Source organism: Rhinopithecus bieti, unplaced genomic scaffold (genome assembly GCF_001698545.2).
Source record: "Rhinopithecus bieti isolate Rb0 unplaced genomic scaffold, ASM169854v2 scaffold_11941, whole genome shotgun sequence".
Classification (NCBI taxonomy): Eukaryota; Metazoa; Chordata; class Mammalia; order Primates; family Cercopithecidae; genus Rhinopithecus; species Rhinopithecus bieti.
The window spans coordinates 340,158-355,315 of record NW_016807068.1 but is presented as its reverse complement, the minus strand read 5'-3'; the positions used below and the strand labels follow the sequence as shown (position 1 = coordinate 355,315).

At 38.1% G+C, this 15,158-nt stretch overlaps 1 protein-coding gene across 3 annotated transcripts in view; it reads right to left on the bottom strand.

Moving 5' to 3' along the window:
- Positions 1–15,158, bottom strand: part of CTH (cystathionine gamma-lyase) — a 46,411-nt gene that overhangs the window by 12,237 nt on the left and 19,016 nt on the right. For 2 of the 3 annotated variants that reach the window (XM_017880088.1, XM_017880090.1), the window contains 4 exons: positions 14,098–14,250; positions 12,427–12,548; positions 11,199–11,251; positions 7,564–7,702 (listed from right to left, as the gene is read on the bottom strand). In XM_017880088.1, coding sequence (XP_017735577.1) covers positions 7,564–7,702; positions 11,199–11,251; positions 12,427–12,548; positions 14,098–14,250 — 467 coding nt within the window. Of the gene's footprint in view, positions 1–6,815; positions 7,294–7,563; positions 7,703–11,198; positions 11,252–12,426; positions 12,549–14,097; positions 14,251–15,158 lie in introns of those variants that run through there. The other variant, XM_017880089.1, reaches the window with a different exon arrangement.

Genomic DNA, 15,158 nt, shown 5'->3' with positions numbered 1-15,158 from the left:
TGCCCGGCCGATTTTTTGTATTTTTAGTAGAGACGGAGTTTCACCGTGTTGGCCAGGATGATCTCGATCTCCTGATCTTGAGATCCGCCTGCCTCGGCCTCCCAAAGTGCTGGGATTACAGGCCTGAGAGACTCATTCTTAATGGACTGACCTAGAACAAGTGTTCATTCAGAACCATCACTGTGACCAGACTAGATATGTGGTTTGGTCGTGGTTAATCTGTGCTCAATGCTGTGACTCCCCACCAAACTAGTGATTGAAAATGAGGACAGAGTAGCTTTCCACCGGGTTTATGTTGCCTGAAGAAGGTTAAACAGATGCTAGTCAGACAAGAACAAGAGATAACCACTCTAATTGCTTAACAAAATCACTCTTTGCAATTTGTGTTATTTTGCCTTCTACAAAGGGTATTTGATTTTTGTGAACCAAAAGCACAAGAGGATACCTGGCATTAAATATTGTTTAAATGTTCCATGCTAAAAAGTCATGCAACATGAAAAATGTATAACAGGAAATTTCCTTTCTTAGCCATTTTATGACAGGAACAATTTCAAACCTTTCCATAATATTCCAATCATCATGGTTGCTATTTGGTGATGATTAAGCTTTAAGTTTGCTTTTTATTTTCGAAGTGATCTACTATCATTTGTATTAGCTACACAAATGTATGCATATGTAATTTTATGTATCAGTTTCTCTAGGTCATGGCATCTAGAAATGCCAGTCAGGTCCTCTGGCATTTCTTTCTCCAATATTCAATTTTTTACAAAAAGCCAAAAAATTATCACACCAGTTGGTTAAAACAGCTTGCAGCTAGGCTAAAATGAGAACCACCCTCCAACCCAGGATAACCAGTCTGTTACTTAGTAACAATAACAGAATATTCTAAATCTAAACCACAACAAGAGTTGGATGGACAGTTTTGTTTGCCATGATTCCAATATTCAAAACACTGTCCATATAATTTAGAGAAAACTTAAAGTCATATACACAAAAACTTTGACAATGGTTTTTACTAAGCCAAAGGGATAGATAACAATTATTGAGCACCTAATGCATCCATGCCTTACATTCATTGTCAGCAAACGTTATTAGCCCCATTTTTCCTATGAGGAAGAACATTCAAGTTTAGATAGTTTAAGTTGCTGAAAATAAGGTCAGCTTGCAGGTAAGCACCCGAGCTGGGTTTTGAACTTAGAGAGTCTGATGTCTACTTTTCTGTTAAGAAAGCCTGTTAAAGGCCAGGCGCCGTGGCTCACACCTGTAATCCCAGCACTTTGGGAGGCTGAGGCGTGTGGATCACCTGAGGTCAGGAGTTCGAGACCAGCCTGGCCAACATGGCAAAACCCCATTTTACTAAAATATAAAATTATCCAGGCATGATGGCAGGCACCTGTAATCCTAGCTACTTGCGAGGTTGAGGCAGAAGAATAGCTTGAACCTGGGAGGCAGAGGTTGCAGTGCCTGGAGATCACACCACTGCACTCCAACCTGGATGACAGAGGAAGACTCTGCCCCCCCCCTAAAAAAAAAAGCCTATTAAAGACCACCTTTTCCTTCTAAATCTCTAAACTCTCTAGAAAAAAAAAATTACTTTTAGTTTGGCCAACATAGTAGGACTTCATCTCTACAAAAAATTAGCCAGGTGTGGTGGCACATGCCTATAGTCAGCTACTCAGGAGGCTGAGGCAGGAGGATCACTGGAGCCTGGGAGGTTGAGGCTGCAGCAAACCACAATTGCACCACTGTGCTCCAGCCTGGGTGACAAAGCAAGACCCTATCACCAAAAAAAAAATTACTTCTGCAAAATGGAAAAACATTGTTACAGAAGGAGGGAAAGAAGGAAAGAATGGGTAAGCAATTTCATTATAGACCAGTAACCACAACATTATAGCCATAGTTACTTTGTTTAGGCTATCTTACGGAGATTGTTAGATAAAATGGGTGAGACATAAGTTACTACCTGTAGTGGATGCTATAATACACCAATAAGGTTTCCCTTACCAGACCACAGCACCGGTCTACCCTCCACCAGAGAACTGCCCTCAGCTTACTAGAGCCACTTCACCAGTAAGGTTTCCCAAGCCTCCCTCTTCAACTTCCCGGTCCCTACCCATCTCCAGCTCATAATTAATGGTTGAATAATACAGGGCTATAAAAGGCCAGCCCCTGTTTCCTCAACTCTAAAGCACCTTTATTTCAGCAATCACTCCTTCATGAACAGGCTAAGGCTAGACTTTGCTTGGCTCTTTCATCCAAAATAAAATAAGCTATGTGAGTAAAATATATGCCCATCTTTTATTACAAAGTCTCCACCTTAATCTCTGTCCCGACTAGAAACTAGGGTTTGCATTAATTATGATGCCTTGATCACATGGTAACAACTCTTGCAATTTCAAGAGGGTGGTTTGCTAATCTGTTTGAGAACTCTCTGTGCTGGACTAAGAATGGTGCACTATCACAAAGAAGTAAGAGGTCTGAAGTTCAACATTCTAGCCCCGCCTCTGCCACTTATTTTTGCTAGTCAAATGATATTCACTCTGAACCTTCCTTTCCTTCACTGTAAGAAAATGGATTATACTTGTCCCTTCTAATTCAGCATGTAGGTGTGAGAACAGCAGAGCTAATAAATGAAAGAAAAAAAATCAGGCCCAATTTTTTTTTCTAGTTGAAGAAACCAAGATATAAATTACTGTAAAAATAGTATCAAGTCAGAGGTCTCTAATCCCTAGAGCTACGCTATATGTATTCTATTAAAGGCACACTACTCAACAGACAAAGAAGTTTGCAATATCTGAGAGTTCTCGCTGGGGCAAATAGAAATTTATTTTGTGAGCAGTAAGTCAAAATTGAATCAAACGTGTTTGTTTAAAAGAAGACATATAGCAACCTTTTCTTCAATCTTCAAATTAAAAGCAATTTCATTTTCTATTGCACTCATTTTTTTTGTAAGTAAATTTGTGTTGTGTTGTGAAGTAAATGAAATCAGGGTTTCTTTTGTTGTATAGAAGAGGAAATTCCTTTTTAAATAATCACTTGTCTTTGGATAATTCCTAAGAGAAGTTTTATTTTGAGTAATACTTTTGTTACTCCTTGATGACATTTTGTTTAATCATGTTTACCATCTTTTGTATTTCTTTCAATATTGGCCTCCTAAGAGATTTGTTATGAAGCATTTGTGTTCCCTTTTGTGTTTTTCTAAAGTGCATTCCAAGCTTCATTTTTCTTCTCTGAAATTTTCTTCAGATCCACCTGAGTAATTAAGTGATCATATTGTTTTCACTTTATAAAAATACTGTTAAGATTTGTATCTTAATAGTATTAAGATTTCCATATTTCTACAAATAGATTTGTAGTTTCTTACTATTTCCTGGCTCCTCTGTGGAATCAGGTCATTTAAGGCTAATCTGTTGTTAAAAATGATGTCTTAATTTTTAAAAGATAGTCCAGATTTTACTGTTACTTTCTTATTTACTCCTCACATCTCAGAGCTGGTCATCTTCAGCAAAATAATCCAAAATAGTGAACGATCTTATCCATTTTACTTACAACAGAATTCAATGTAAAACTAAAGGAAAACGCACTACAAGGACACTGAGAAGAATATGACCCATTTCTTTTATCATGTAAATTGAAAGCAGCTGGAAGTTAGCTATGTAATGAACTCCCAGGTACAAATGCATGAGTAAATTGAGTCACAAAGAAATGTCACACTTTACAGAGTCCACAATAAAGTTTTCTCTTAAATGTCATTTAGCTGGATCAAATACAAACATAATGCTGTGTGCCTACTGAAGATCGTACCCACTGGCTTTGGTGTGAGATGGCAATCTCACTCTTAGAATTTCAACAGTGAGTATAGTGAATAGAAGAGCTGATGGAATTTTGCATAATATGCCTTATGAAGTAACTCAGTGGAAATAGCGTCCTGAAGGCCTGACCTCACCTAACCTGACCGTAATGTCCAGTTACGTTCCCTCTGCAAAACCAGATGGACTGTGAAGAAGGTGGGACCAAGCGTTAAACATAGAATCATCATCTTAGTGTGAACTATGTTAATGGTGGGAGACATGGTTGCAGATAACTAAAAGCTGTGGATAAACCTCAAAAACCCTAGTAAACATAATGGTGTCTTCTCAGGCAGTGAGGAACAGTGCCTAGTACATGGTTATGATGGTTAATTTTATGTGTCAACTATGATGCCCAATTGTTTGGTCAAACACCAGTCTAGATGTTGCTGTAATGGTATGTTTTAGATGTGATTAACATTTAAATAGACTTTGAGCAAAGGAGATTAATCTCCATAATGTGAGTGAGTTTCATGCAATCAGTTGAAGGCCTTAAGAGCAAAGACAAAGGTTTCCCTAAAGAAAGCAATTCTGCCTCATTACTGCATCATAGAATCTCTGCCTGTATTTTCAGCTTAATGGTCTGCCCTGCAAATTTCAAACTCAAGACTACAATAGACTGTAGACTTGCCAGCCTCACAATCACGTAAGTAATTTCTTAAAATAAATCTCTGTCTATCTCTCTATCTTTCTCTATACACACACACACACACACACACACACACACACACAGAGGCCTTACTGGCTCTATTAGTCTGGAGAACCTTGACTAACATGATGGTAGTTACTTACTGGTCACCAGAATCCCTAAGAGACTGAATATAGGAATGGACAGTGGCCATGCCATATGCAAAATTAGAAATTCGACCCACATTCTGCAGCAAGCTGCCCAAGAAACCAACACCCTCATCAACAATAAACAACACACGAGATCAGCCTGCTGTAAGTCAGAGTTGCAGGAAGCCAGATTGCTTTCTTTAGTGACAATCCAAGAAGCCAAACAATAACTTGTGTAACAATTGGCCCAGAATGGCCGGGAAATAAATGACTGACAGTTTCTCTAATTTTGCCCCTGCTTCCAACTTAGGACCAGAGAAAATCAAATATGCACCTTTAGCAAATCACACAGGATGCCCCATCTAGAGGCCAAAGCAACTCCATCTTGGATGCTAATCTGCCCTGTTGGCTTCTGATTAACCCTCATTCCAGTTTATCTATTGTACCTTGTTTAAGAGCAGGTACTTATTGTAAATCCTGTCCTTAGAGTAAGTCACCCTTGATAAACTCATCCATACAGTAAATCCTGCCCTTAGGTCAAACAGCTTTGATGTTAGCATACTTCAGTTGTCTTACAAATTCCTTCTCAATCACTCCTCTCCCTATGGCATATAAGTCCCGGGTCTGGTGGGTAATTATGCTGGGATTCACCAACTTGCCCCATCACTGCCCAAGATACAGTCATGGCTTCTGTTCCTAAGTCCCTATTAAATGTTTCTTTCTAAGAAACCTGATGCCTCTTTGGCCTCTCAACTTCCTTAGACTTTGGTGTAGGGTTACACAGACCTGCTCACTGTGAAACACTTGACTCCAGTCAACCTGCTTCCAGTTTCCCCATGCCAACAGTCTTCACCTAGGACATACTTGAAGGCTTCCCTTTCTTCTACTATAAAACTTTTCCACCCATCTGCCTGCCTTTGACTTTCTGCCAAAACCCAGGTGATGGTGGCTAACTCCCTTGCTATAGTAAGCTAAGAATAGCTTTTCCTTTTCTCGTTTGGTTGATCTTCATTAATTTCCACAGCCCTAAGGCCTTGAGATGGCAATAAATCAGTTCTGGCAGAAACCATAGTGAGACAGGACCTGCCTCAAAATGCTACTGCCTCTAGAGACAGAATTTCCAGACTCAATAGGCATAATTCAAGATTGTGGACAATACAGAAGAATGTATATTTTTATGTATTCTCCTCCTAAACAGCACTGTCATTCATCAGGCTATATGATATTATTTTAACCAAAACAAATGGCAATATCAAGATTTATTATAAGATGAGAAGCCTTTAGTATAAAAACAATTTTTAAGATTTAATTTTTGACTTACGGCTCAATGATAACTAGCTAACTATACACTCAACTATAAAATTGTCTATTTCATTAGGGTCTCCTTCTGTCGCCCAGGCTGGAGTGCAGTGGCATATTCATAGCTCACTGCAGTCTGGAACTCCTAGGCTCAAGGAGATCCTCCACCTCAGCTGCCCAAGTAGCTAGGACTACAAGCATGTACCACCAGGCCCAAAAGATTCTATTTTTAAACATATCTTCCTTTATTCTCAACACATGTACTATTTCAGATAAAATATAAANGTAAAGAGGCTGTCAGAATCACTGTTAACTTGTCATGTGACCCAGTGAACAAATGAGAGAATTTTGGCTTGGAAAATCATACAAAAATCTGTTAAAAAGATAGTCCCAGTTATGTGTAAACATCAAATCTAGGGGGTTCTTGTATAAAAACATAATTAGAACTCTAAATTTCTCAACTTGATTTTCCATAGTTGCAAGAATGGCATGCTTTTTGTTTTATTTTGATTTTGTTTGTGTGTGCATGTGTGTATACTTGGCACACTGACCTCATAAATATAAAATATAAAAATATAAAAAGTATTATTTCTCTGTAAAAAGGTGGCCTTTAACCTGCCATATATAGGATTTATAACTAATCTGCAAACACTAAGATTTGGGAATAATAGTTATTTAATTACATTTATAAAAATTAACTCAAAAGGCTAAGACCTCTAAGAGCAGTAGTTGGGAATTAAAAGGACCCAGGAATATAGCTTAATGTCACATAATATAGGAATACCACAATGGGATGCATTTGATAATTAGATTTTTTTTTTTAATATTAAGTACAATCTTAAATCAGTAGAATTTCACAGTAAACTTTTCAAGTATTTGATTTTTGGCTTATGGTAACTAAGTGTAAACCATTGCTTTTAATGTTCTTTTCAATGATACGCAAAAAAAAATCACACTTGATTTAAGAACATTCGTTTAAATTTAAATTCTTCACAAAACATAAAAATGAATGACCATTATATTGTAAACATGATCAAAATAAATCTTAGGCCTGAAAAAAGAACATGATCCCCCAAAGCAGCACAAATCTCACCTCCTTCAGAGGCAAACATAGAGCAAAATTAACAAAAAGATATTAACAGAATTGACCTGTAATTATAATATGACATACAGAAAACTTTTTAACAGAGATGATCCCTAACAAGATTACAGTTATGAAAGATAATGAGGTGCCTTAAAATTTCCACTTGAAAATTTTGCAAAGGCTCATTGTTGGTCCGTTTAATTACTCAGGAAGATTTGATCTTCACAGGAAGCAGCTTCTAATAGCAGCTCTGGAATACTAGTTGTGACTTCCACTTGGAGGGTGCTATAGTAACAGTGCACAAGAAAATATGTTATTAAATATATAGGCCATAGCTTCAACTCCTCAAGAAGTCCTTTTACTGAATACAACCATCCTTTAAATATGCACTTTGACTGAGCTCCCTGTACCTTTATTTATACACCTGGTCTATTATAGGAACAGAAAAGCTTTAGAGCTCACAATGAGACCACTCTTTGTAAATATAGTGACCCCCATGCCCAAGATAAATCAGACACACACACACACACACACACACACAATAATAAGACTTACTGCTGCCTTCAAAGCTTGATCTAGATCTTCCAGTAGGTCTTTCTCATCCTCTAAGCCCACAGACAGTCGAATCAGTGTGTCACTGATTCCAAGGACATCTCTGTCATTCTTAGGAACTGATGCATGAGTCATGATTGCCCTGAAAGAAGACATGAGCAAATTTTTGATCACTATATGGTGTCAGTGGAGGCATGTTTCTGTCTCATAAACTGCAATTACCCTCAAAATTTTTCTGCTCCAAATATCAAATTTTGCATACCCCTATAATTCACAGGCAAAAAAAGAGAAAATTATGAAACTTATCTCTTCTAGCTATGATTTTAAGTGAAAAGCAAGATTTTTTTTGTCTTTTTTATACCTTCGGTAAGATATGCTCGATCCAAATACTGAAAGTGTGTGTCAAGTACCCCCGTGCAGTAGGGTAAGGCATAGCCTCCTCAGGGTGTAGATTTCAATACCTGCCTACATGAGGCTTTGGCCAGAAATCATGTACTCCATGACCAACCTACTGGACTGCTTCTTACAAGAGATCTCTTGGACCAAAAGCCTGTCATAATTAGTTTCCTCTGGATCAATCCAGAGCTGGACCTTCTGAGGCACATCGGAGAAAGACCACCAAGAATCACCAGTAGCAACCACTAAGCATTCAGAATTCTACAATATAACTCCTGGCATAGAGACCTGGAAGGATTTTTCAAACTATCTAGCAGTTCATTACCATCATCAACAGATATAAAGGAAAAGCACCCATATGTCAAGCACTGCAGTAAAAATTGGGAAACCAAGAAGAATGAGATGTTTTTTTTACCCTAAATAACAAAGCAGGAGCTAAAAACTATGACAATTCACAAAACAAAATAGTCTGTATAAACAATGCCAAACAAGTATAGACAAAAAGACTGCCAAAGTTTCATGGAAGGAGAAATTTCCGTGAAGAATAATGGAGAGGCTTAGCGTCTCACTTAGCCCCAATATGTATGTTACAATCAACACTCTTCCTTTCCCTGCATGCCACCAGCAAAATCAATACCTAAGCTGCTTTCCCCTCTCTTACATGAGAGCCACGGGGAAAAAAAAAATCTCAGTTGTGGTCTGAGTGATGGATATCTTCCTTTATCACGCTACTAAAGTGTTTAGACACAAACATCCATCTTAAAAATGTTCTGCCCTGTGAGACTCATAATTCCCTAAAAGAATGTGTACATGTAGAAATAAGAACTCAGATCTCAGAGACCAACAAACTTGGATAAGCCCCTCCACATACTGGCTATGTGGCCTTATAAAAGTTACTCATCCCCAGTGCCTATTTCCTTATCTGAAATAATAACAGATGCACCGACTGTGTGCTTACTATGAGGCAGATACTCTACTAGGTGGTTTGCGTGCATTAATTCATTTTTTTAATGAATAAAAATTGGATATAACACCTGTCTTCAAAGTTTGTCACAGGCATTAATTTGAAGGAACATGTATAAAGTACTTCGAAGCACCTGGAATGTAGTAGAGATGCCTAATGAAAGATAATAGTTCATAGTAGGTGCTAACATTTATTTGGTACTTAGTATGAACCAAGGCATTAGCTTAGGGAGTTTTTTTCCCATGTTCTCACAAAAAACCTAAAAGCTATGTAGAATGTTGCCCACATTTTAAAATCAAGGAAATTGAGATTTAGGGAGGATGAGTAACTTTTCTAAGGTCACAGAGTTATATGTGTTGTGAGGCTGGGAGACTAAGCTACTACACATTATCTTCACTTCCTGCCTCCCATATTGCAATGCTGTACTAGTAGCAGCAGAGTTGGGAGACACAGAATGAAGGGTCATAGAACAGACAAGCCCTGACCTAAATCCACCCATCCTCTGGCATCGCGGTTACAGCCTAAACCAGGGTGTCTGGGGGCCAAGCAATTTTAAACGAAAATCCCTACGTAAATCAGGAGAGATTCAAGACAAGAGAGTCTCAAGGTAATACACACTTCATTACTATGAAAAACAAACCCATTTCACATGCTGAGTGTGCCCTCTTGTGCATCCAAACTTACTAGCAGGCATCTTCTGGAAAGACTAACAAAAAGCTGTGTTACATGAATTATTTCAAGTCGTTATTTGGACATCTTTTTTTTTTTTTAACTTTGTGAGACTGTCTGACTTTCTGTCTAACTGTAAACTCCTAGACAAAGACAGAAAATAGGCCTAAACTTTGGTGGGCCCTGACATTTCTCCACACAATGCTTGCATAACAAGTTATTCCACAAATGTTTATGAAAATGAAGACACAGAAATACACAGTATATATTTAGTATAGTTAAAAATAGTTAGGTTATGATGTTGACTTAACCCTGCAATAGTTACAACATATGGCCATAGTAGCATATAATAAAGGTAATATATATCAGGAATGCTTGGTGGGACAGGTAATCAATAAATGGATAATCATTAATTTTTTGTTGTTGTTTTGGTTTTTTTTTTTTTTTGAGACAGAGTCTCACTGCATCACCCAGGCTGGCGTGCAGTGGTGTGATCTCGGCTTGCTGCAACCTCGGCTTGCTACAACCTCCATCACTTGGGTTCAAGCGATTCTCATACCTCAGCCACCCAAGTAACTGGGATTATAGGCGTGCACCACCACGCCCAGATAATTTTTTCCTTTTTTTTTTTTTCAGTAGAGATAAGGTTTCACCATGTTGGCCAGGCTGGTCTTGAACTCCTGACCTCAAGTGATCCACCCACCTCAGCCTCCCAAAGTATTGTAATTGCAGGCATAATACATTGCACCAGGTCAAAAATCATTAATTATTAATCTCATTTTATGGGTTAAAAAATGGAAGTTTAAAGGTTAACTAATTGGTGGAAGCAGATCTCAAATCCAGATCCAGGCACCTTTTACCTCCCCTCACTGTTTCTGATGCAAACCCAAAAATGAAGTTGCTAATATGTTCCTGTGTGACACTTGAATCAATCAGCTCAACCTTCTGGATCTTTGTTTCCTTGCCTGTAAAATAAGCCGTTGTACTGTATGATCTTAGGCTGCTCCTTGTACCAATATCCTCTGATGCTTTGATAAAATTAGATGAATTGATTGGGTTAGATACTGAAGGGCCTGGTACCAAGTTAGGGTTTGGATTTATCTTGTACACAACATAAAGATATTAAAGGTTTATCCCATAGAGAACAGAAAACAAAAGATTTGACAGTATCTAGTAGGGCTCTTCTCCAATAATCAAGGGCATGGAGGAGTTTCATCAGAGACAAATTCTCTGTTTCCCAAAGAGCCTTGAAAAAAGCTTTTCTAGTACAAAGTCTCCAGTCCCCTCTAAGGCTGAGTAGGGTAGAACATGTGGCCCTAGGTTAGAGGTCAGAGGTCAGAGATCCTAGAATACAATTACTGCTGGAATCTCTTTTTGACAGAGCAGGGAAGGAAGCAACATTTGGGAGGACACCGCTCACTAACAAGTAGCCTGCCATGAGATTTTATCAGGGTCTCCATCTTGACAGGGTAAGAGTCCATTCTGATTAATGTCATGCTATTCTTATTGTTAAATATCTTGAATTATCCCTGACCTTGTCACATTTCTTTCCCAATCATTAAAGCTGACATCAAATTTAGAGTACTGAGAAAAACAGAACCGTACTTACGGAAGCTCAGCAAGACTTTCGAATCCTCCCAAACTCTCAGCCAGAGTAAATAGCTACAGCAAAGAAAACATGAATTTAGACTTTCTAGTAAACTAAAAATACTAAAATCTAAAAATAAATGTTTTTAGGCCAGGCACAGTGGTTCATGCCTGTAATCCCAGCACTTTGGGAGGCCAAGGCAGGCGGATCACCAGAGGTCAGGAGTTCAAGACCAGCCTGGCCAACATAGTGAAACCCCGTCTCTACTAAAATACAAAAATTAGCTGGGCGTGGTGGCATGCACCTGTAATCCCAGCTACTTGGGAGGCTGAGGCAGGAGTATCACTTGAACCCAGGAGGTGGAGGTTGCAGTGAGCCGAGATCATGCCACTGAACTCCAGCCTGGGGAACAGAGTGAAACTCTGCCTCAAAAAAAAAAAAAGAAAAAATTGTTGCATTCGAGACTTTGCTCTGTGGTTACCACATAAATAAAAAAATCTCTAAATGCCTCCCAAGTTATACATACTTCCTTGTTAATACATATCACTTATGAAATATATCCTTTAACTCCCTACTGGAACAGGAAAAAACAAAAAAAAACAAAAAACACTTTTTATTTTGAGTGTGATAGTGTCATAAAACTTTACAAATGTTTTAAAAGTTACCTTGGTAACTGTATGAAATTAAGGTGACACCAGGAACACTTTGACTAATCTGGTAGCTTTCTATTAATCTATTCTGTAGTATTCAAACTGCATGAGCTCAAGGTTAAGCCCAGTGTATGGAGTTGGACAGGTCTCTTGCTCATGGCCCCTGAGAGCCTCCTCCTGGGTTTTTGAAAATTAGACAAACGCCTCCCCTAGTCAGATGCAGCCTAGGAGGCAAAGGGTTTGGAAAGCCATTCATAGGATGGATTTTTAGAACAACCCTTGTGCAGTGCACTAACTGCACGTTACTTCAAGGTTTTACCTATTTCATCTGAAAAAAGGGGTTCACTTTTAAATAAAAGCATTGTGTCTCTCAAATTGATTGTAGTATGTAGGAGTTAAGTAGATGAACATATTTAGATGTCTGCTACTGTGACACTGTTGTTTAAGTCATTTTCAACCCAATGCATTTCATGATAAAGAGGTTTGAGTGTAACCTGCAGATACAAAAACATTATCTGACTTGAGTGGAAGTGAGAGATAGTGAACTGCTGTAAGGAGGCCTTACCTCTTACAATTTTAAACCTATTTTCTAAGTTTACCTTTAGGTTCTTGAGGAAAATTTCAGCATGCTGAAGAGTGCCCTTAATATAAAAGGTGATCATCCCTGTACAACCTGTACACTGACGCTTCGCCAACTCATGCTGTGGATGAGAGGGCAGCCCTGTAATCATAAGGTATCAGAAAAGTCTTATTTTAGAGTCAAACATGTAATTTTTGTTTTTTGGGTTTTTTTTGGTGGGGGGAGAATTTTTCACTGTCTGCTTAAGTAAACTGCAAATAAGCCTAAGATGAGGATTATGCCATGCTCACATCTGGCTGCTTGCTCGGGCCCCTATCTCTCCAGCTTTATGTTGCCTCATCTTTTCTACCCTCTTCAGCTTTCTTTACACCAGTACCACTGCACTCCCTTTCATCTCAGGACCTTTGCCCATGCTGTCCCTTCAACCTGGACTTCCCTTGTCAATTATATCCTGTAATTTCTCGTTTAGTATCTGTCTTAGCCACCAGAGTTGCTCCATGAGGGCAAATCCGTTTCTTTTGTTACTAATTGGATCCCAATTCCTAGTGCAAAGCCTGGCTCATAGCTGGCAATTAATAAACATTTCTTGAATAAATCTCCAATACCTTGTCTATGCCCTTTTAACCAATGCTGCCCATTCTTCATGGCACAGAATATATATCAATCAACAGCTCTTTACCTAAAGTACATTTAGGGCATTTAGTTTCACATGTGTTTCACTTTGGTTTCTCTAAATTCCTTGTGTAGAGGGACCAGTCTTAATTTTCCTATATATTCTAGACGCTAAATCCTTCAAAAGGATCTAAAAATAAAAGAACTACTTAGGACTACCACAGCTTAAAAGACTGGTAAAAATAAATTCAGCTAACTCCACAGAAGCATTTCTGGATGCTGGAAGAGGTGAAGGAATACAAATACAGAAGAGAACCTTAGGGGGCCGGGCACAGTGGCTCACACCTATAATCCCAGCACTTTGGGAGGCCAAGGCTGGCACATCACCTGAGGTCAGGAGTTCGAGACCAGCCTGGCCAACATGGTGAAACCTTATCTCTACTAAAAATACAAAAAATAGTCAGGCATGGTGGTGGGCACCTGTAATCCCAGCTACTTGGGAGGCTGAAGCAAGAGAATCACTTGAACCCGGGAGGCAGAAGTTGCAGTGAGCCAAAATGACACCATTGCACTCCAGCCTGGGCAAGAGTGAAACTCCATTTCCAAAAGAGACAGAGAGAACTTCAGGGGAATTTTAGCACCTAATATCAAGTCTCAACTGGAACAAACCTCTATCAGATTAAAGTGAGAGTTAATGCTGAATGGCAGACTGACAAGATTACAAGCAAATCAACTGAAAAGTCCAATGTTAACATCTTTGAATAGATACACACAAGCCTTCAAATCACAGACCACCACAGGAACATCAAATGCATAAAAATAATTTTCTAATATCCAAGCATCCACTAGACTAGAGGCAATACAAGGGTAGAGACCATGTCTATCTTCTTTCCACCAGACCCACCACAGAGCCTGACACATGGCAGTGCTCAATAATAAATGAACATAAACAATACGTGAAAGCACTTAACTTAGAAATAAATGTTACATAAACACGATGCTCAGGATAACTGCTGAAATCCTAGTATAAGCATATCTGCTTAGAAATCAAACTAACATACCAGGATAAATAACATACCAGGATAAATAACCTTTTCTACCCCAGGATTAGATTCCAAGAACTGGGCAACTGCCATTCCATTTTTGAAATGCTTTTCCATTCGGACATGTAGAGTCTTCAGACCTCGATTGCAGAGGTAACAATCAAGAGGAGATGGAACTGCTCCAAGAGCTGCAAAAAGAAAACATCCTGGATTAGTTTGAAGGCAAGGTATGGCCAAGAAATTATCTGGCTTCTCTTTTTCATTATAGTGACTCTCAGAAGCTAGGTGTAAAGCTCAATGTTAGAGTTCTGGGAGGAAAATAATATATCAAATCAGAAGCACGAGAACAAAGCATAGAATTGCTTAGAGAAATTTACTTTAAAATGAGGGGAAGCAAATATGCTGAAAACTAAGTAAAAGCACAATGATATAAACTTCTCAAATATGAAAATAAATAGTCCTTTCTATGATTTTAATAAAATCATAAATTGTGTGTAGCCTAACCTTGTATTTCTTTGAAAAATTATTTTAACATACAGAGAAAAATAGCAGTTCAAGTCTTATTATTACTGAATATTCTACTAATATTCCATTTAGCCTTTGTGCAAAGCAGCCAATGATTTCACATACCTCCGGGATATATCCTTCATTTCTACTTTTTATAAACCAAATAATACTTACCAAGCAATAAGTTTCAGTTTCCCTCCTGGAGGACATTTTTATTCCTAATTATGTTTATATCTTACCTGTCAAATCACAATGGTTTAATCCTTAACTGTACTGGAGATAAACTAAGCAATGTAAATAGGAAATGGTGTTTTAGACATCTGTTGAAAAATTTAAGTTGATACTATAAGTGCTATTTAAAATTAACCATTATTCCTGATATAAAATGTATAGTATATGAAAGCCCTCATTTCAAATGTAATTTTAAAAAAGAAAAAAAAACCCATTAAGTCTTGAAACTAAAAATTCACTAGGGCTTTATCAAATTATGATTATAATTAAGATGGACATGAAAATAAAAAAACTCATTTCTTATGTCATAAAGCCTTGCTATGCTATAACCATTTTTTTTTTTTTTTTTTTTTTTTTT